The 20,482-nt window shown below is 44.7% G+C and overlaps 1 protein-coding gene across 2 annotated transcripts in view; it reads right to left on the bottom strand.

The window, feature by feature from the left end:
- DBR1 (debranching RNA lariats 1) overlaps positions 1 to 20,482 on the bottom strand; it is a 57,621-nt gene that overhangs the window by 22,976 nt on the left and 14,163 nt on the right. For both annotated transcript variants that reach the window (XM_069225752.1, XM_069225753.1), the window contains exons 4-6: positions 20,148 to 20,228; positions 17,656 to 17,741; positions 412 to 636 (exon numbers count right to left, since the gene is read on the bottom strand). In XM_069225752.1, coding sequence (XP_069081853.1) covers positions 412 to 636; positions 17,656 to 17,741; positions 20,148 to 20,228 — 392 coding nt within the window. The remainder of the gene's footprint in view (positions 1 to 411; positions 637 to 17,655; positions 17,742 to 20,147; positions 20,229 to 20,482) is intronic.

The following is a 20,482-nucleotide window of genomic DNA, read 5'->3' on the forward strand; positions in this document are numbered from 1 at the left end:
ACAAAATAGAGCATTAGTATTATCTCTTTTTGCCACTATCTTACCTCTAAGGGGAACCCTTGGACTCTGTGCATACTATTCCTTACTTTGAAATAGTGCATACAGAGCCAACTTCCTACAAGATTCATTTATTTAGCTCTTTTTTTTGGGGGGATTGATTATTCTTTTATATAACTTATATAATTGTGTGCAGTTGTACACTGTGTATATTGGCTCTGCCTGTGTCAGGTCAAGCTACATGAACTATTCTGTATCTCTGCGAAAGAAAGTGAGCAGCCCATAAATTATAAGACCTGAAACTCACCTGCTTGAGGAACTGACCTCGTCCTGTCATCTTTTCAGAAAGGCTCAGCAAAGAAAATTCAAGGAAGCATTATTTAAGTAAAGCTTGCAAGGAAGAATGTGGATTACCTGATGTTGCATGAAAGCTGCAAATTTAACATGTAGATGCGCAGCAAACCAAAAGGTAGGCTTTATGTGCTGCAGGAGCTCGGAAGCCGCAGGACTGCCTAAGGTGTTAGACTCCACTTCTTGGCGCAGAAAGGACTTCATCTTGAACAGTTGCTTTTTGTTTCCGTAGTGATAGATACTCCTTGGCCAGTCATGCGACAGGAAGATGTCCATAGGCTGCTTCAGCTTTAAGTTTAGATTACAAAACAGTGAAAGTTTGGTGTTAAGACAGCAAAAGGGTGTTCCAGGAGAAAAGTTACACCATAGATATATACAACACAGTCAAAGCCAACCAACTAACCCCTGACTTGCAACCAGTCACATAACATGGCTAAAAACAGAGCAAACAGAACATACATAAAAAGAATCACCAAAACCTTTAAACCGGAAGCAGCTCAAGAAAAGCAAAACATAAAGTTGGTCCATTCAGCAGCCCACTAGAGCAACAGACCATTGCATGGCCTGATAAGTTCAAATCACTTTCCCCAATGCCAGTCAGTGGGTGTCTTGATCCTAGGTCTTCGACAAGCTTATGTTACTAAACTAACACTATTGGGGTTATGTTCTAGGCCTCGGCCAGTGTTCGGTGTTACTCTTCAGAATATCACTTCAGCATAAGGTGACCAATTCATTCAAGATCATCACGGACACTCCCACCGGTCCTGTAGTTTTCCTCTAAAGAGTTAGTAGGTGTAGTAAAACCACAGAAACAAGTGAATCCGCTTCAGTATTTATTTACTTCATGTCATCATCTTATGAGTCACCTCACAGCTGTCAGTCAGCTGGATGATTAACATTCCAAAGCAGCTGCCCGAACAGTTCATTGTAGGTGAAAATAGAGGAGGAATTAGGAAAGGGTAACTAGGAACATGGGAAGTAAAATATACCATAGTAATAACATTCAGATGAAATTGTTACATGTTATCTCAACTAATAATCAACTACAACACGTCCCTTTATACAACAGAGGAATCACACCCAGAGGAACGGATGATTACATCAGAGCATTTTGACGAATTGTCTTATAATTAGTTTGTTAGGCCAATTTTAAGTGTCATAGCCCTTGTGCCAAATAGGTATTTTCCTAATTCGACTAGAATCCCAACTAATCTGGGACCTATCCTCATCACATGCACCAGCAATGTCTATAGGTTGGTTTGTTACAATGTTTTCAAATTTGAAAAGTCTGTCCATACTCCAGATTTTCCCGTCATCAAGCACTACTATATTTATCAATACTTGTAAGATTTTCTTAGGCATTGAGTATTGCTTATGTTGGAGCAGTGTATGGGTAATTTTACTAATACTGTATACCACCAGCTTTCCAATCTCTCCTAGCCCTTCTATTTGTGGCGTCATACTGCGCTTCATATTGTTCTTGGCGTTATCGGACACATACTCCTACTTCCTCCCTGGGTACCCATAAAGGTTTACCTCCCCCTAACAATTAGGAGATTGTTAGGTACCCAGTACTCTGCATTTCAGTGACATGAATAGAGAAACTCTTGTCACTGCATTGGGGCTTGTGTGATAGGACCATAGCTTATCTCTCAGAACATTTCCTAATGATTCTCCTGAACGCACAGCCACCTGTAGACATTCCTTAATCATTCTATTAATTCTTCCACTAACCATTAGCTGTGGACAATACAAAGCAGTGGTGAAATGTTTAATGGATAGCTTGGTTAGGAACTCTTATCTTCTCGGTTGTAAATTGTACTCCATTATCAGTCATTAGAGTGTTTGGAATACTTTCAGTACTGAACGCGTCCACAGGAAATCAATCATTGCTTTCATTGTTACCGAGCCCACTAACCTGGTCACGATCCAATGGGAATGGTAATCAGTTAACACAATTAGATATTTCCCATGCCATGATGGATAGCTAAATGGCCCCACAATGTCCAATGCCAATTTATCCTATGGTTTACTAGGCACCTCTACAGGAGACAATGGGCTTTTACGTGAGATTCTTGTATCATCGCTAAAGGCACATTTTATGCAATCCCGTACTGTGCTTTCTAAAAGTGGATCCATGCCTGGGAACCAGTAGGGTGCCCAAACATTTTTTTCTTTTCTTTTTCTTTTCAGTGAGACTTCTTCCCGGTGGCCTTCATGAGCAAGCTCAGCTATATGGTTCCAAAGTTGTCTAGGAGGTATCAATTTGTCCCCTCTTTTGATAAACCCTTCCTTAATACTTAGCTCATGTCTCACTCCCCAAAACCATTGAAGGTCTTCATGTAAACTGGATTGTTTTTTAGGCCATTATCTACCGTCTCAACCCTGCCAAGTTCTGGCATGTCTAGAGGATCTGGGGATGGTAATTCCCATTCGTGAGTTTGCTGGTGATCACAACTGAGATTGTCAGCTAACTGATTCTGAATGCCTGGTATGTATTGTGCTATTAGGCGAATGTGGTTGTGAATTGCCCAATGCCAAATCCTTTGTGCTAAAAGACACAGTTGTGACGAGTGTGTCCCCCCTTTTCTGTTGAGATAGACAACATGACAACAATGTACTGTCTTGACAAGAATGTGTTTGTAGGCTACTAGTGGTTGAAACGCTTTTAATGCTAGAAAAACCGCTAGCAGTTCCAAGTGATTTATGTGAAGTTTTTTTTTTTTTTTATTGGCCCATTGACCCTGTATGCTGTGATTGTTGAGGTGTGCTCCCCACCCAACCATGGAAGCATCGGTTGTGATAATAGCTTGAGGCACTGGGTCTTGGAATGGCCGCCCTTTGTTTAAATTTATAGGGTTCCACCATTGAACTGAGGAGTGTGTTTGGCGGTCTATCAACACTAGATCTTGAAGTTGACCCTGTGCTTGTGTCCATTGTTTTGCTAGGCACTGTTGTAAGGGCTGCATGTGTAATCATGCATTTGGGACTATGGCTATGCATGAGGACATCATGCCTAGTAGTTTCATTACAAACTTTACAGTGTAGTGTTGGTTTTATTGTATGCTTGATCTTACATTTTGGAACGATTGGACTCTTTGTGGACTTGGAGTGCCAATTGCCCTTTGTGTGTTGAGTGTTGCTCCCAAGTATTGTTGTATTTGGGATGGTTGCAGATGCGATTTTTGGTAATTTATAGAGAACCCTGGTTTGTGTTGTTTCTATGACGTATTGCGTGTGAAGAAGACACTGTTGTTGAGTGTTGGTTTTTATTAGGCAGTCATCCAAATATGGGAATACATGCATGTGCTGTCTCCTTATGTGAGCGGCTACTACTGCTAGGCGTTTTGTGAGTACTCTGGGGGCTGTTATTCCGAACAGCAGCACTTTGAATTGATAGTGTATGCCGTGCATTACAAACCTTAGGTATTTCCTGTGAGAAGGATGGATGGGTATGTGGAAATACGCATCTTTCAGATCCAATGTTGTCATGTAGTCCTCCTTTTTTAGTAAGGGAACTACGTCTTGAAGTGTTACCATGTGGAAATGATCTGATTTGATGAAGAGATTCAGTGTTCTGAGATCTAAGATAGGTCTTAACGTTTTGTCCTTTTTTGGAATCAGGAAATATAGTGAGTAGACTCCTGTTCCTTTTTGGTGATTGGGTACGAGCTCTATTGCTTGTTTTAGTAGCAGTGCTTGGACCTCTATTTGTAATAGGTCTAAGTGTTGCTGAGACAGTCTGTGTGTTTTGGGTGGCACATCTGGAGGGAATGTTGTGAATTTTATGCAATTACCATGTTGGATAATTGATAGGACCCATGCGTATGTGGTAATATGTGTCCAGTTTTGGTAGTATGTGGTTAGCCTCCCCCCCACTGGTGACAAGTGTTGGAGTGTTGTGACATTGAAGTCACTGCTTGGTCTGGCTTGGTTGGAATTTTCCCCTTCCTTTTGGGAATTGTCCTCTATAAGAACCACAAAACCCTCCCCTCTGGTATTGTGATCAATAGGTGGGTCTGGTTTGAGAGTTGGAAGGTTCAGATGTTTGTTGCCGAAACCCCCTCTGAATTGTGGTTTTCTAAATGTGCCTCTGACTTGTGGGGAATAGAGCGCGCCCATGGCTTTGGCCGTGTCCGTGTCTTTTGTCATTTTTTCAATGGCTGTATCGACTTCCGGCCCAAACAACTGGTGTTGATTAAACGGCATTTTTAACACTGCTTGTTGAATCACTGGCTTGAATCCAGAACTTTGCAGCCATGCATGTCTGCGAATGGTTACAGCCATGTTGACAGTCCGTGCTGCTGAGTCTAGTGCGGACCTTATCTGGTTGTTAGATATGGCCTGTCCCTCTTCCACTACTTGCTGGGCACGTTTTTGGTGTTCCTTGGGCAAGTGCTGTATGATATCTTGCATCTCGTCCCAGTGTGCGCTGTCATAGCGTGCAAGCAGGGCTTGTGAATTCGCAATTCGCCATTGATTGGCTGCTTGTGATGCCACTCGCTTGCCTGCAGCGTTGAAATTCCGACTTTGTCAGGTGGTGGAGCATCGCCTGACGATTGTGAGTTTGCTCTTTTCCTTGCTGCCCCTACAACCACTGAGTCCGGTGTGAGCTGCTGTGTTATGAACACTGGATCTGTTGGGGGTGGTTTGTACTTTTTTTCAACTCTAGGCGTGATAGCTCTTCCCTTTACAGGCTCCTGGAAGACCTGTTGCATGTGCTTGAGCATGCCCAGGAGCATTGGCAGACTCTGATAGGATGCGTGGGTGGATGCCAGAGTGTTAAAAAGGAAGTCATCCTCCACTGGCTCGGTGTGCATTGCTACGTTGTGGAACGTAGCTGGCCTGGATAGTACCTGCGTATATGCAGTACTGTCTTCTGGTGGTGACGGCTTTGTTGGATAACATTCTGGGCGGTTATCAGATAATGGTGGTTCATATAAATCCCATGCATCAGCATCATCCTTGGTCATCCCATTATGTGTGGGTGACTGCATTATAGGTGTTCCCACTGGTGACAATTGTGGCGAATGCAGTGGGGATGGTTGTGGTGAGACCATTGGTGGTGATTTGTCTCTAACCACTTTTGCCTTTGGTTGCATTTCTGTGTCCTGAAATGCAAGCTTCCTTTTCGATTTGAGTGGAGGTAAAGTCTGAATCTTGCCAGTCTCTTTTTGGATATGTAACCTCCGTTGTGTATGGTCAGGTTCTTCCATACCTAACTCTTGCTAGAATAAATGTATTTTCTTGAGTTGGCTGGAAAGTCCTTGCTCTTCTGTATAAGAGCTTCTTTTCGGCTCCGAGGCCGCTTTTTTCGGTACCGAAGTTTCTGTTATAGTCTTTTTCGGTTCCGTGGAGATTTTTCGGTGTTTGGTCGATTAGATCACTGTGTCGAAATCGGTCGGTGCCGGATTCTCGACCGGAGTCGGAAGTCTTCAGCAACTCCCTGGCCTTTTTCGGTGCCGATGTTTGGTCACCTTACTTTCGGTGGGTTGGGCCATGGCCTGCTGGCGGTGGCGTCCCCATGGCCTTAAGTGTTTTGGTATGACCCTGAGTTTGGGACGGGGCAGGTTTACTCACGGTTCATTGCCCCATCGAGTGTCGTTCACTTCCGGATTCATCAGAGTCCGTCTCTTGGATGGAGATACTTTCCCCCTCTTCGACGTCGAGCGGTTCTTTAGGTTTCAACGCCATTTGCAGTCTTCTTGCGCGTCGATCCCTCAAGGTCTTTTTCGATCGAAACGCTCAGCAAGCTTCACAGGTATCCTCTCTGTGTTCGGGTGACAAACACAGATTACAGACCCAGTGCTGGTCTGTATAAGGATACTTTGCGTGGCACTTAGGACAGAAACAAAAGGGGGTCCGTTCCATTAGTCTGGGACGACGGGTGCGGTTGGGCCGACCAGGCCTCAGTGAAGAGTGGAAGCCGCAAAGGGCCGCCGAATCGGTCTTGATGTCGTTGCCGATACACTAACACTAACCTGGTACCGAGCGATAACAATACCGTCGAATTTTCAATACTTTAGCTAACTTTCCCGATTCGAAATACGGAGCGAAGAGGAACATGTCCGAACCAGACGGCGGAAAGAAAACAATCTAAGATGGAGTCGACGCCCATGCGCAATGGAGCCGAAAGGGAGGAGTCACTCGGTCCCGTGACTCGAAAAGACTTCTTAGAAGAAAAACAACTTGTAACACTCCGAGCCCAACACTAGATGGCAGGATAATGCACAGCATGTGTATGTGCAGCCACACATGCCACCGAACATATATATATCAATGGAAATGCGAGGAAGCCTGTTCTGCGGTTTTGTGGATTTTCGCGCCACATTTGATTTGGTAGATAGGAATTTGCTGTGGAACATGCTCAGACAGTTAAGGATGGATTTGGATTTATTATATCTCCTTCAGGGTCTGCATTCACAAAACTGGGCCCAAGTAATTTTAGACATGAGTGGCACACTGTCAAAAAAGATCCCTATAAAGAACGGTTTGCACCAAGGTTTTGTGTTGGCACAATATTATTTACATTATTTTTGTCAGATTTGCCCGGGTTGCTGCAGGAGGTCAAAGGCCTAAGCCCAAAAATGGATGGTGTACATGTTTCCTGCTTATACGCCGACGATTTAGTGAAATTGGATATCACGGAGTTAGGTCTACAAAGGAAATTAGAGATGTTCCACTCTTATTGCCGAAAAGGAAAAAAATAGTTGTAAATTTAGAAAAAACAAAGATTATGTCTATAGGGAAAGTGAAGAGTGATTTTGCTTACCCATTTAGATCAAAAACTAAAGAAGGTAAAAAAAAATATAAATATTTAGGTATGTGGTTTGACTCAGACTTGAAATGGAAGGATCATATTGAAGCCCTAAAAAAATAAAGCTTTATCATTGGTCTGGGGATTGAAACAATTTAGTAGTAAATATGGGGGTCCTTCCCTCCAGCCGGTTATTTCTGCTTTTAATGCCATGGTACGTCCCCAGTTTCGATATGGGGTGGAAGTCCTAACACTCTCAAGGAAACTAAATTGGGAGACAGAAGAAAGCTTTTGTGTAAAGCGTATGCTATCATTACCTCCGTCAAGTATGTTACAAGCTATAAGAGCAGAATGCCAAATGACGTCATGGACTTAACAGGGATTACAAGCAACGCGGAAGTTTTGGTTAAGCTTAAGAGACGAGGGGATTTGTAAGATCGCGAGATTGTGTAAAAAAAGAAATAACAAGCAAATTGTATTGGGCACTACAAGTGAGAGGACGTTTAGAGAAGCATTGTGTTCTCTTAGGCTTGCCATGGTAATCAGTGGCGCTGTGCACAAATCCCGAAACAAAATTTACGAATAATGGTGAAGGAAAGGGAAAGAGAAATAGATCTGAAGAATATAGAGTGTAAAATATCAACTCAGGTTATGGTAGGGGGAAATGGAGGAACCTGGAAAAACGTTCCCTACCTAGAGACCCTACCTAATCAAAGATTATGGGACGCAGTGTTAAAATTCCAAATTGGACTGAATCCAGGCTATATGGACCCTAAAGCAAAATCATTTCTTAAGGATTCTCAGGGTGTATGCACATGTGGCTTACAACAGAAATTTAGCATGCAACACCTACTTTTGGATTGCTATTGGTTTTAGAGGTGCGTAAGATGTTTTTAAAACCAGTTTTTAAGGAATACAATATGATTAACCGGGATCAAGCGTTTAGACTATTAATAGACATGAGATGTTTGAATGTAACTTGTGCACTAGGCCAATTTTTTATAGGATTAAGAGGGGTCTTAACTGAACTTACAGTGCCGGGTATACCGTAGGGAGTAAAGACAAACTAAGAATTTGAAATGGCACAAATAGGTTGTTTTTAAATTGGTTGATGGAAATATGGAAATTTTGCCACGTTATATAGTGGCCACATGTAAAATGTTGAGCACTTTAAATTGGAAACTGCACTTTGGCATTATAAGGATTTGAGTCCCGTTAGAATTGTATGCGAGATGATTTGTTTAGCATGCAGTCTTTTTAAAGAATTACAAGGAAATGAAATTGGTTGAAGGGTAAACTAACTTAATGAATAATGTAAGTAGAGTTTGTTAATAAGCTTTAGAATTATGAATGTATTATGCAATAGGGAATCCTTTTTTAATGAATTTTGTGTAATTGTCTGCTTATGTATAGGTTTTTATATCGAACTTTATATATATTTTATTATTTTTACACTTTTAAGGTTTAAGCCAAATAAAATAATTTATGACTATCTGACTGAGAAGTTGGGTAAACTCCGAGACTGCAGAGGCTAATTTTCGTACTCAAGAATGGAAGTTAACAGTGCATCTGAGCACACACACACACATGCTTGTTACTAATTTGAAATCCCATACATTATCAAACCACTTTAAGAAAATATACCAGGGTAGGTGTGAAGAGATCTTTGGTACTGCTGCTCTAAACTTTGTCGCAGTACTTTCTCCCTATGTCTGCTCCAAGTGACCAGTGATGAAAATGTCATACTTTCATATTAAGACTTTTTTTGCAGCTTTTCTGGCCCACAGACGGTTCACGTGGCAAACCAGACATCAGTGCAAAACATAACATGCCGGAATCCTCCTGAAAATGACTACAGGAAACAACTACTGGATACAGTAGAGCAAGTGCATAACAAATGATGCACTACTTCTAAAACCATTAGTGAAGTAAAACCAGATTTTAAAAATACATGAACTAGGAAAATTAAAGCAAAGTTATAAAAGTGATTAAAAAGAAGAGCAAGGCAATATTCTATTTCTACTTTAAACAGCAGCCTTAAAAAGGTACATAATATTTACAATGTACCACGTTTTTGCGTTTCTAAGGCAATGGAAACAAGTATATTGCATTAGTGTCTAAGACTGTCAATCTGCAAAGCTATTTGGTTTAATCAGAAATGCCTAACTGATGAATCTATATTTCGGACTGTGGAAAACTGTCATGAATCAGCATGAAATTTACAAACGAATGATATGGTATACATGTACATATGGTTAATCCGGAAAAAATTTATTGCAGGTTTGTTAAAAAAGGGGGGTGGGAGGAGAGGGAAACCGGGTGGAAAGGGTAGAGTGATTGGGGAAGGTAGTGCTTAGCCCATCTTAGTTTATATGAAGTCTTTGGTATGCATCGGTTAAGTGTTTTTTTGGAATCATTAGTAAAGTAACAAATGTTATGCTAGGTTTACCTTTTTGTTTAACTGGTTTATTAAACATAAACATCGATTGGTTGTAAAGAACAGTGGGAAATTAGTCACGAAAAACAATTCTGTGGAATCGTGTGGGGGTACAGTTGCCACATTCCACTACCAGGTTTACAGATATGTCCCTGCAGGAAACTGGCCTGGAAACTGGAATTTGAATACTGCATAAAGGGTTGAGGGGCTCCCCAATGAGTGGACAGGGCTTGCTATGCAATCCCCAAGTGCTCTATTTAGGGGTATAGTGTGGTCGAGCAGCCTCAGGCTTAACACAAAGGCGTGCAAGACATCTACAAATACACAGTCAATAAATGAGACACACAACTCAAGGCGATCCACACCCATTTAAAGAAATACCAAGTATCTTTATATATGTTTAGGCATTAGAGAAAAATCATTCACGTAAGTACGTTTTTAAATAGAAATTCTTTTCACTTTAAAAAGTGGAGACAGTGCAATTTCTGAGTTCTGAAATGTTTTCCTATGGAAGGAAAACAAGTTCTGCTTTCAGGTACTGCTTGACGATTTACGTGACCAATCTCCGAGACTTAATGTGAGTACTGGGCAAGGGTCAGGACCACACCAGCACGCTACTCCGGGTGGCACTGGAGTGGCCAGGTGCAGAGGAGTAGTATGATGTCAGGTGCCCAATGTATTTCAATGGAGATTGGTCTCTGTGGAAAAAGGCTGCAGGCTCCGGCAAGGAAGTCAATCGAGGTCAACCAAAAGATAAGTTACAAATGTGGGGTGCTCGGGGGACGTAAGTGCACCTTTAGTTCTCTTCTCCACGGGTCTGGGGCGACGGGTGCAGAGGCGTCCTTTGGTGGCAGTGTTCGGTGTCCAGGAGCACCCGCGGTTGAATGTGGTTTGAGGCTGCACGCATCCTCCGGGAGTTCAAGAGTGGTGAAACCACAGTGAACTCTAGTTCAGGAGAGCTGGAGGACGTAGCGAACACCATGGGTCGACTTCAACTCGGACCGGAGGAGACAGGAGCAGTGGCTGTTCTAGGCGTCAGGTTTCTCTCAACACAGAAGCCGCTGGAGAGGGTGTCTGCGTGTAGAGGCTGCAGGTGACCTCGGGTCCAAAAGGGTTAAAACCACAATGGACTTGGACTCTGGGGAGCATTGTTGGCACTGGTGGTTCATGTCACCTCTGGTCAGAAACTACAGGTTGAGTGGTGACTTCAAGTGTCGGCATTGATGGTTCCAGAGGCTTCATAGTACCTTCTTTGGAGGTTTTGGGAGAACAGGTCTGCTATTCACAGGAGGTCTTCAGTCTTTATTGAAAGCATGTAGTTCTCCCGAGTTTCTGGAGTCACAGCTGCAGGTTGAGTGGACTTTGGTGCAGATTTCATTGCGGGATGCAGATAGGCTGGTGGGGTGGGCACCAGGTCAGCAGCTTTTTTTTTCTACACTTCTGCTATTGTAGCTCTTTGGTGTCCTTTGTCTTCAAAAGCCGCCAGGATCTGCTTCTCTTGTGCCAGGGGCACCCCTATATACTGAATTTAGGGGTTTTAGGAGTGTGCAGAGTAGTAGCTAATGGGCTACTGACCCCAGAGGTCACTACGACCCCTATATGACCAATTCCTGTGGAAAGTGGCCATAACCCTGTCACAGAATTCCTATGTATGCTATCACCAAGATGGCTACTTCTGATAAATGGTGTTCACCTTGCAGTAGCCCACCTTAGGGGTTGTACTAGCCTGGGGGTGGCAAGCCTACCTGGATAGCTAATTCCCACTCTCCCCCATATCAAATGAGCTAAGGGTGGGGGTGGCTTCCTCTTATGTGAGAGGAGCCAGATCTGCATTTCAAAAGGCGGCAGCCCTTTGAGGCTTTCCGCCTTAGGGAGGCTAATCAGCAGGTCATCCTGTGGTAGGGGGTGTTTTGTTCTGGACCTCCAGAGAAGAGAGGGCTCATCATATGAGGCCCAGAATGGTGTCTTGGGTGGCAGGCTGGCAGAAACTGGTCAACAAGCACACCAGAGGCTGGTGGGGTTTCAAGGGGCACCTCTAAAATGTCCTCTGGGTGCATGTATTGGTAAATCCAACACGGACATCAGTGTAGGTTCACCAATACGAGATATTTGATACCAAACACCCCTATAGTCAGTGAAGCCATCGGGTAGCTGAGGAACTCTTATTGACCAGTGTCCTGCACAAGTATTTAAGATGGCTTCCCTGGTCACTTGGTATGTTTGAGAATTGACAAAGACATAGCAGGGGCATATCTGCTCATGCAGATATGCCCTCATATGTAAATAGTGCACCCTGCCTTAGGGCTTTACGGCCTGCTAGAGGGGTGACATATATATTGCTTGCAGTGTTAGGGGACATGGCACACAGGCTGTGTGCCATGTCATGTTTCCACTTTGGTCGGCACCAAGACATGCAGTGTACAATGGCTGCCTGTCATGTGCTCGGTGAGGGGTCCCTTAGGGTGGCACAATTTGTACTGCAGCCCTTATCCCTCTTTAGTACCCCAGGCCCTAGGTAAACGGGATACCATTTAATAGAAACTTACAGGGAGTGCTAAAGGTTTTGAAAATTGGGGAGTTTTGGGAAAGAGATCTGGCACTGGAGACCTGGCTAGCAGGAACCCAGTGCACTTCCAGTCGAAATCACACCAGCTATCAGGCAAGAACTAGGGGGTAACTATGTCAAAAAGACACACTTTCCTACAGTCCCCATCAGACTTTTGGTGGGGTGGATTTTACAGCCCTCTCCCCTGCACCTTTGAACCTAAACCTGCATGTGTACCAGTAGGTAGTGTGATCAGATTAAGAAGCGTGAGTCACTGCCTAACTTGAGTACTAGTGGGCCCCAGTACAACGTTAAGCCTCAGAAAAGACATTTTTAAATTACTTGTTGCCCTCATCCGACAAAACCAAGTTAAAGTTCTCAAAACGATGCACGCATCTTTAATTTTGATATTGGAGAGTTGCCTGCAGATTTGTGAGGTGGGCCAAACATCACACTGTGCTGCTGGTCCAGAAGGCAATGTGCCACAGCAGGTTTGATCAAAAGTTCATCATTACAGTAGCAACAAAATCCTCCTGGAGAAAAAAAAATTGCTCAAGGGACATTATGGGTGTGTGTGTGTGTAGAAAAGCACAGTGCATGGGAGGAGGAAAGTTACAGTTACACAGTGGAATTTTGAAGATCAGCATCGGCGTTTAGGATCACAACAGCCCATCAACTTAAGTATTTAAATTTTTTTAAAAATAAAAATGTACTTTTATGTTGATGCACAATTATGAAAAGTATTACAATGAAGCGCATAGATTTTATATTTAGGAAGCGCATTGTATATTTAGGGGACGGATGAAGAAGGCAAGGCTCACCCAGTACGCCCACTCCTTGCCTACTTTTTATACTTCATGTATGGCAAATTGTTTTTAAGAATTACTAGAACCATGTAAGGGAAAAAAATGTCCAAATGAACGAGTTACTTACCTTTGGTAACGACTTTTCTGGTGGATACATTAGCTACCTGTGGATTCCTCACCTAATGAATACTCCCATGGCGCCAGCATTCGACGGAAATCTTCTTCCTAGTCTCTGCACGTCGACGAGGACGTCACTCTAGCCCACGCGACGCGGTTGCCCCGTTCAATCTCCAGGCATGTAGGTGTAGACTCTGGAGGTTGGGGTGTAAAACCTGCCCCTGCGACTGCGAGAGGAGGTCTGCCCTGAGAGGGAGACGGAGCGGAGGGCACAGCGAGAGTTGGAGAAGGTCGGAGTACCACACCCTCCTTGGCCAATCCGGAGCTATTAAGATGACTTGAGCCCGGTCTTGGCGAATCTTCCTCAACACTCGAGGAATCAAGAGTATGGGGGGAAACGCGTAAAGCAACTGGTCGCACCAGGTTATCAGAAACGCGTCCCCCAATGCTCCCTGCACCGGATACTGGAGGCTGCAGAATAACGGACAATGCGCGTTCTCCCGAGTGGCAAACAGATCTATCCGAGGAAACCCCCACATCTGGAAGATTAAACTGACTTGATCTGGATGGAGACGCCACTCGTGGTCGGCCGAGAATTGGCGACTGAGACTGTCCGCACGTACATTCAAGACCCCGGCCAGATGATTTGCTACCAAGCAAATCTGATGGTCCTTTGCCCAGGACCATAGTCGAAGAGCTTCTCTGCAGAGAAGGTACGACCCTACTCCTCCCTGTTTGTTTATGTACCACATCGTGGTAGTATTGTCCGTCAGGACCTGTACCGACTGACCACGAAGGGAAGGGAGAAAGGCCTTGAGAGCCAGACGTACAGCCCGTAACTCTAACAGATTGATATGAAACATCTGCTCCTCTGGAGACCAAAGGCCTTTGATCTCCAGATCCCCCAGATGAGCTCCCCACCCTAGAGTGGAAGCATCCGTTATGACCGTGGCCACTGGTGGCGACTGCGCGAACGGCTTTCCTTGTGAAAGATTGTTGCTCGCAATCCACCACTTCAAGTCCACAGCAGCATCTCTGGAGATCTTGACCGCACCTTCTAGATCTCCCTTGTGTTGAGACCACTGCCTTCGGAGGCACCACTGAAGAGCCCTCATGTGCCAGCGAGCATGCATGACCAACAGTATGCAGGAGGCAAACAGACCGAGTAGACGAAGGACCTTGAGGACTGGAACTACCGCTCCATTTCGAAACATTGGAACCAATTCCTGAATATCTTGAACCCGCTGAGGCGGAGGAAAGGCTCGATTCAATGTTGTATCCAGTACTGCCCCTATGAACAGGAGGCGCTGAGAGGGCTCCAGGTGAGATTTGGGCACGTTCACCGAAAAGCCCAGGTCGAACAACAACTGGGTTGTTGACTGCAAATGATACGACACAAGCTCCGGGGACTTGGCTTTGATCAACCAGTCGTCCAAGTAAGGGAATACTGCTATCCCCTTCCTTCTGAGCTCTGCCGCAACCACCGACATCACCTTCGTGAAGACTCAAGGTGCTGAAGTAAGACCAAACGGGAGGACCGCAAACTGATAGTGCTGCGACCCTACCACAAACCGGAGATACTTCCTGTGCGACTTGAGTATCGGGATATGAAAATAAGCATCCTGCAAGTCGACAGACACCATCCAATCTTCTTTGTTCAACGCCAAAAGCACCTGTGCTATGGTCAGCATCTTGAACTTTTCCTGATTGAGGAACCAATTCAAGATCCTCAGATCCAGGATCGGTCTCAACCGACCATCTTTCTTGGGAATCAGGAAGTACCTTGAGTAACAACCTCGACCCCTTTCCTGCTCTGGGACCAACTCCACTGCGCCCTTTGAAAGGAGGACTTGAACCTCCTGTTCTAGCAACAGGAGGTGTTCTTCTGAACAATAAGATGGGTGGGGCGGGAGGGGGGGCGGAAACTCCCGAAAGGGAAGGGTGTAGCCTTTCTCCACAATACTGATAACCCATGTGTCCGTTGTAATAGTCTCCCACTTGTGGAGAAAATGCCGTAATCTTCCCCCTACAGGAGAGGAGTGAGTGGGAAATGGTGGAAGCCTAAGGCTGCTTTCCCTGCTGCACCCCTCCAGAGGACGAGGAAGAGGCAGAGTGCTGTTGAGGCTCCTCTGGTGCGGGCCCTACCTCTCCCTCTAAATGATCTATAGGGGTGAGAAGAGGCAGCTTGCTGGAACCTCCCCCGAAAGGAAGAAGAGGAAGAGCCACGCCCAAATCCACGAAACATCCTGAAAAATCTGGAAGAGGAAGAAGGAGCTTGCAGCCCTAACGATTTGGCTATGGCCCTGCTCTCTTTAAATCGCTCCAAGGCCGAATCTGCCTTTGCTCCAAACAGTTTGTCCCCATCAAACGGGAGGTCTAATAGGGTCGACTGTACATCCGCAGAAAACCCTGAATTACGGAGCCAGGCCTGTCTCCTTGCCACCACAGCCGTGCCCATCGCCCTAGCCACCGAGTCGGTCGTGTCCAGTCCAGACTGGATAATCTGGGTTGCGGCAGCCTGGGCGTCTGAGACAAAATCCAAGAGTCCCTGGGGAAGCTCCGTAAAAGAAGATGAAATATCATCCATAAGAGCATGAACATATCTCCCCAGAATGCAAGTTGCGTTGGTGGCCTTCAACGCCAAACTGCAAGAAGAAAATATTTTCTTGGATTGCGCATCCAGTTTTTTGGAGTCCCTGTCTCCTGGCACCGTCGGGAAGGATCCAGGTGCTGATTTTGAAGAACAGGAGGCTTGTACCACCAAGCTCTCCGGCGTAGGGTGTCTTGAAAGAAAGCCAGGGTCAGATGGTGCAGTCCGATATCTCCTGGCCACAGCCCTATGAACTGCAGAGGAAGATACAGGCTTCTTCTACACCTCCAACACCGGATCAAGCAAAGCCTCATTAAACGGCAAGAGAGGCTCCGCTGCAGCAGAGGCCGGATGCAGCACCTCCGTTAATAAATTCTGCTTCGCCTCTGCCACCGGCAAAGGCAGGCCCAGAAAATTAGCCGCCTTCCTCACCACCGTGTGAAAGGAAGCAGCCTCCTCCGTATACTCCCCTGGAGATGAAAGGTCCCACTAAGGGGAAGTATCCAGCCCACTGGCCATATCCAGACCATGCAGTCCATCACCCGAGTCCTCAACCTCTCCTTCCTCCAGGACTCGCTGCTACTCCTGCTCTTCCAACAGACGGAGAGCACGCCTCCTTGCTATGGCGTAGTCTCTGCTCAATGCGCGGAGTCGACATGGCCTCTGCCGAAGTCGAAGATCGGCGCCGATCTCCAGAAGCATCCGACGCCGCATCCGGCGCCACAGACAGCTTCGGTGCCGATGAAGGAACAGGACAAAGGGATCTAGGAGCCGATGGACACACCGGAGTCACAGGACGAAATCCCGACGTCGACGGGATGGAAACATCCGGAGCCAATCCCTCTGAAGCTACCGGAGCGGCCACCGGCGCCGAGCCCACATTCCCAAAAGGGAGAAAGGGCATAAAAGGTGCCGGCCGAAGAGGCGCAGGATCACCCAATGAAAAGGCCAAAGGCTCTGAAGGACCAGCCGGAGCACCTCCTGGAGCCATCTGCTGAAAGATGGTATACATTGCATTCAGAAATGCGGTACTATCGGCTCCAGGGGCTGGAAAAGCCGGATACTGGGGTGCCTGGATCGAAGGCGACCCCGACGCCGGCCTCGACGCCGAAGACATCACAAGAGGCTGCATCACCTCAACCACAGACGCTTGTCCAGGCGAAGTCGGTGACGCCGGAGAGGGCAACGGCGTCGATGGATGCGGCGTGACCGTGGGACTGACCTCCCAAGTCCTCCGACATCGAGCCGAAGGCGACCTCGAACGAGTCTCCTTGCTTGAATGACGCCGTGAATCTCTACGGCGCCGGGAGTCTCGATGACGCCGATGAGACCTTGGCGAGGAAGACTTCTTGTGATGTTTTTCCTTTCTCTTCGACTTCGCCAGGAATAATTTTGCCTCACGTTCCTTGAGGGCCTTCGGATTCATGTGCTGACATGAATCGCAAGTCACAACGTCGTGATCGGAGCTCAAGCACCAGAGACAGTCGGAGTGAGGATCTGTAACGGACATCTTGCCCCCACACTCTCGACAGGGCTTGAAACCCGACTTTCTCTGAGACATTGTTACCGCAGAGAAGAACTACGCAGCAGAAAACACACTGTAACCACTAAAGTAACAGTAGCTCCCTCGAAGAGAACCGTTTCGAATGCACGGAAAAAAGGGAACTGATGTCGGCATGTCGTCGAGGACCTCTTATTGCCTGTATGACGTCAGACGGCGTCGCGTGGGCTAGAGTGACGTCCTCGTCGACGTGCAGAGACTAAGAAGAAGATTTCCGTCGAATGCTGGCGCCATGGGAGTATTCATTAGGTGAGGAATCCACAGGTAGTTGTATCCATCAGAAAAATAAGGAATAGAAAATAGCAAACTATGTCTAATGCCACTTCAAAGACTTAGACAGAATATTTAAATTACACATTATTATTATGATAAAATATAGAAAAGTAACAGGAATGAGGCAAAATATTATCTACCAAGGTACAACATTTGAAATCCTTTATGGCCATTCTCAAGCCCACAACAATTTCACAATCGTAAGATTCTTTTCCACCAACCTGTTTCAATTTGAACACATCTATATTTCTCACATGATAGGCACTCCTCATTGTCTGTTGGTTGTATGGTGGACATTCAAAATGGCCTGAAAAAGAACAATTCAACTTGAAATGTACGCAATTTTCAGCTTCCACACTTATTGAAGTGCTCCAAATCACAAAAGATGTTGAAATGAAGTTCAGTTTTCTGTACTATGTCCAGCAAACCACAAGAATGTATGAGCCAGATGAAATTTTTTTACTGTCTCTGATAATATTTCTGGTAGATACACCACCTTCATGCAGTCTTCACCTTATTCTCTGGGCGACAGACTGTATCTGGAAATCTTTCTCCCCAGCAATAGCTCTGCAGTGCCAACAGATAGCACTACTCCATCTGCCCACAATGTGATGATAGTGACCTACATATGTTGCAGCCTTGTGCTCTAGCCTGCAAACCAAGGATTGCACATAGGAACCAACAGCTTTTTGACTACTCACAAAAACAGCTGGAATACTATTTCATAATTTGGGATTTTTATTTTAGGAATGGCACTGCTTTAGTGGGGTAGGAGAAAAGACAGTGTAAATTCTGCAAGGAATACTTAGTATCTACAGGAAGGAAAATGTTATTTTATCCTGTAAATATCTGCTTTTAGAGTGTACTGCTCTAGATTCACATGCACTGCATACTTTTGGCACCTAGTGTTGGGCCTGTACGGTTGCAACTTGATTTTCTTCCAAAAAAAGTGCAAGTCACAAGACCTGTTATGACTTTTCCCTAAATGTACTATCACACTCACTTCACCTCAGGTAAACAGGTGGTGCACTGTAACAAGTTCCCTAGGTATCATCTCCGTTTCCTGGAGTTTCAATTACATGTATTTTTGTCATTATAGATCTCTTCACACTCTCTGGTGAGGGGTTTCTAGACTTCTTACATTAGTTTTGTGCAGTTGCTCAAATTTGTGGTAAAGGAGTCTTTTTGAGTATCATTTCCAGACAGAAGGTAGCAAGATCACAAAGTGAATCAGGGTTAGTATCAGCACATGGTAGTTACATGGCTCAACATCTAGAATGTACACCGATCCATGTAGGTCGATTTGGTAGAAGTCTTCAAAGTTTTACAATAAAGTTCATGCTTAAGGCTTCAATTTGCGGCATTTGGGTCTGCAGGCCATGACCAATCTGACTGGACCTAAAACTTTCAACACTACATTCAATCCATCAGGATGCCTTTATTGTTGCAAACCTTCTCCCACAGCAGAGGATCGAAGGCCACACTGGCCTGCATGGCTTTAATTGTTGCTAATCCAAGTCAAATAGAAGAAATAAAAAAATTTAAAAAAGGAAACATTCCTTCAGAAATTGGGTTTTTGTCCTGCCCTGTTTAGAGGATGCTACACCATGGGCCAGATGTACAAAGCTCTTTCTACCTTGTAGCAATTGCAATTTGCAATTCCCAGAATAGGAAACAGCAAATAGGGATTCCCTATTTGTGATTTCTATTCTGATGTACAAAAAATTTCCTAAATGTTACTTGGCCATTTATGAGATGCAATTATCACCGACGTGAAGTCAATGGTAACCAGGTGCATTAAAAATAAATTTAAAAAAGCACCCAAGGATCCTTTTTTTGCTTTGTTTTTATTGAAATAGACCACACACATGCCCCTTAGGCATATTTGTGCTCTACAGGTGCACCCCTATTTTTTGGAGTGCAGCAAGGGAGGCCTTTTGCCCTTTGCCATCCCTGGTTTTGCATTTCCTAAATAGCAATTTCTTAATATGAAATCACTATTTAGGAAATGCAAAACCGGCCCATTCACTAAAATTATTTCTTAATACTGATTTTGTAATACCAATTCCTACTTTGTAGGAATCGCTATTAGAAAATGGGTCTCTCTGTACATAGCATTTCTTTACTAACGATTTCTATGAAGTCGCTATTTAAGAATGCAAAATTGCATTTTTGTACATCTGGCCCCATGTCTTTTCCATCTTCCTGCCATTTACCTCAAAACTTTAGGGCACCACATTACATGAATCCATATTTAAAGTGCTCTGTGGGTGGAAACATATGATCCAGACACAACCAGCAGGGGGGATGTACTGTGGTGCAGGTAACGTTCTACAGAGCAAAATTAATATTAGTCATGGCTATCAGTATATTTTTATCATCCTAGGTTCACTATTACCTCAGCTGGAATTTATTTTGCTCCTTGAAGACATGCAGAACCACTTGTTCCCCTGCCAATATTTTTCTAGAGTTTTACATTAGCAGTAAAACAACAGTCCACACAACCACATACCAGTCATGCAGCTTAACAGAACGGTATCTGACAAACAACGGTAGAATTTTCTCCTATTTATGGTGGATTAGTTTTGAGAAGAATTTCATCAAAAAAAAAACCTTCATTGTAGATCAGGATCGGTGTATGGAACACTCAACAAGATAAAGGGGTATTAATCAACAGAGTTTGAGTTGGTGTATTTTTGACATTCATGCTTACCTTTTTTATAGTCATGCGATTTGAAAATTCCAGAGAGTCCCCCAATACGAACCCCACGAAAGTTCACAACTCCAGCATAGCCTGAAAAGTTACAACAAAAACAAGAAAGCTTATTAGTAAAACTTACAGAACGCCTCTGGGCATTTTGGGGTGCAACACTTCTACAGAAACTTCTGAAAGATATTACATCTATTTAAAATCGCTTTCCTCGTAATGGTCTCTAAGAATCGTATTGTTCAGTACTGTAACAAAGTGGGCCTGCCCACAGAACACATTAGCTAAAAAAATCCTCAAAGTTCGACTTAGTCCTGACAACATTTTCTGACCTCAACAAT

Source organism: Pleurodeles waltl, chromosome 3_1 (genome assembly GCF_031143425.1).
Source record: "Pleurodeles waltl isolate 20211129_DDA chromosome 3_1, aPleWal1.hap1.20221129, whole genome shotgun sequence".
In the NCBI taxonomy this organism is placed as follows: Eukaryota; Metazoa; Chordata; class Amphibia; order Caudata; family Salamandridae; genus Pleurodeles; species Pleurodeles waltl.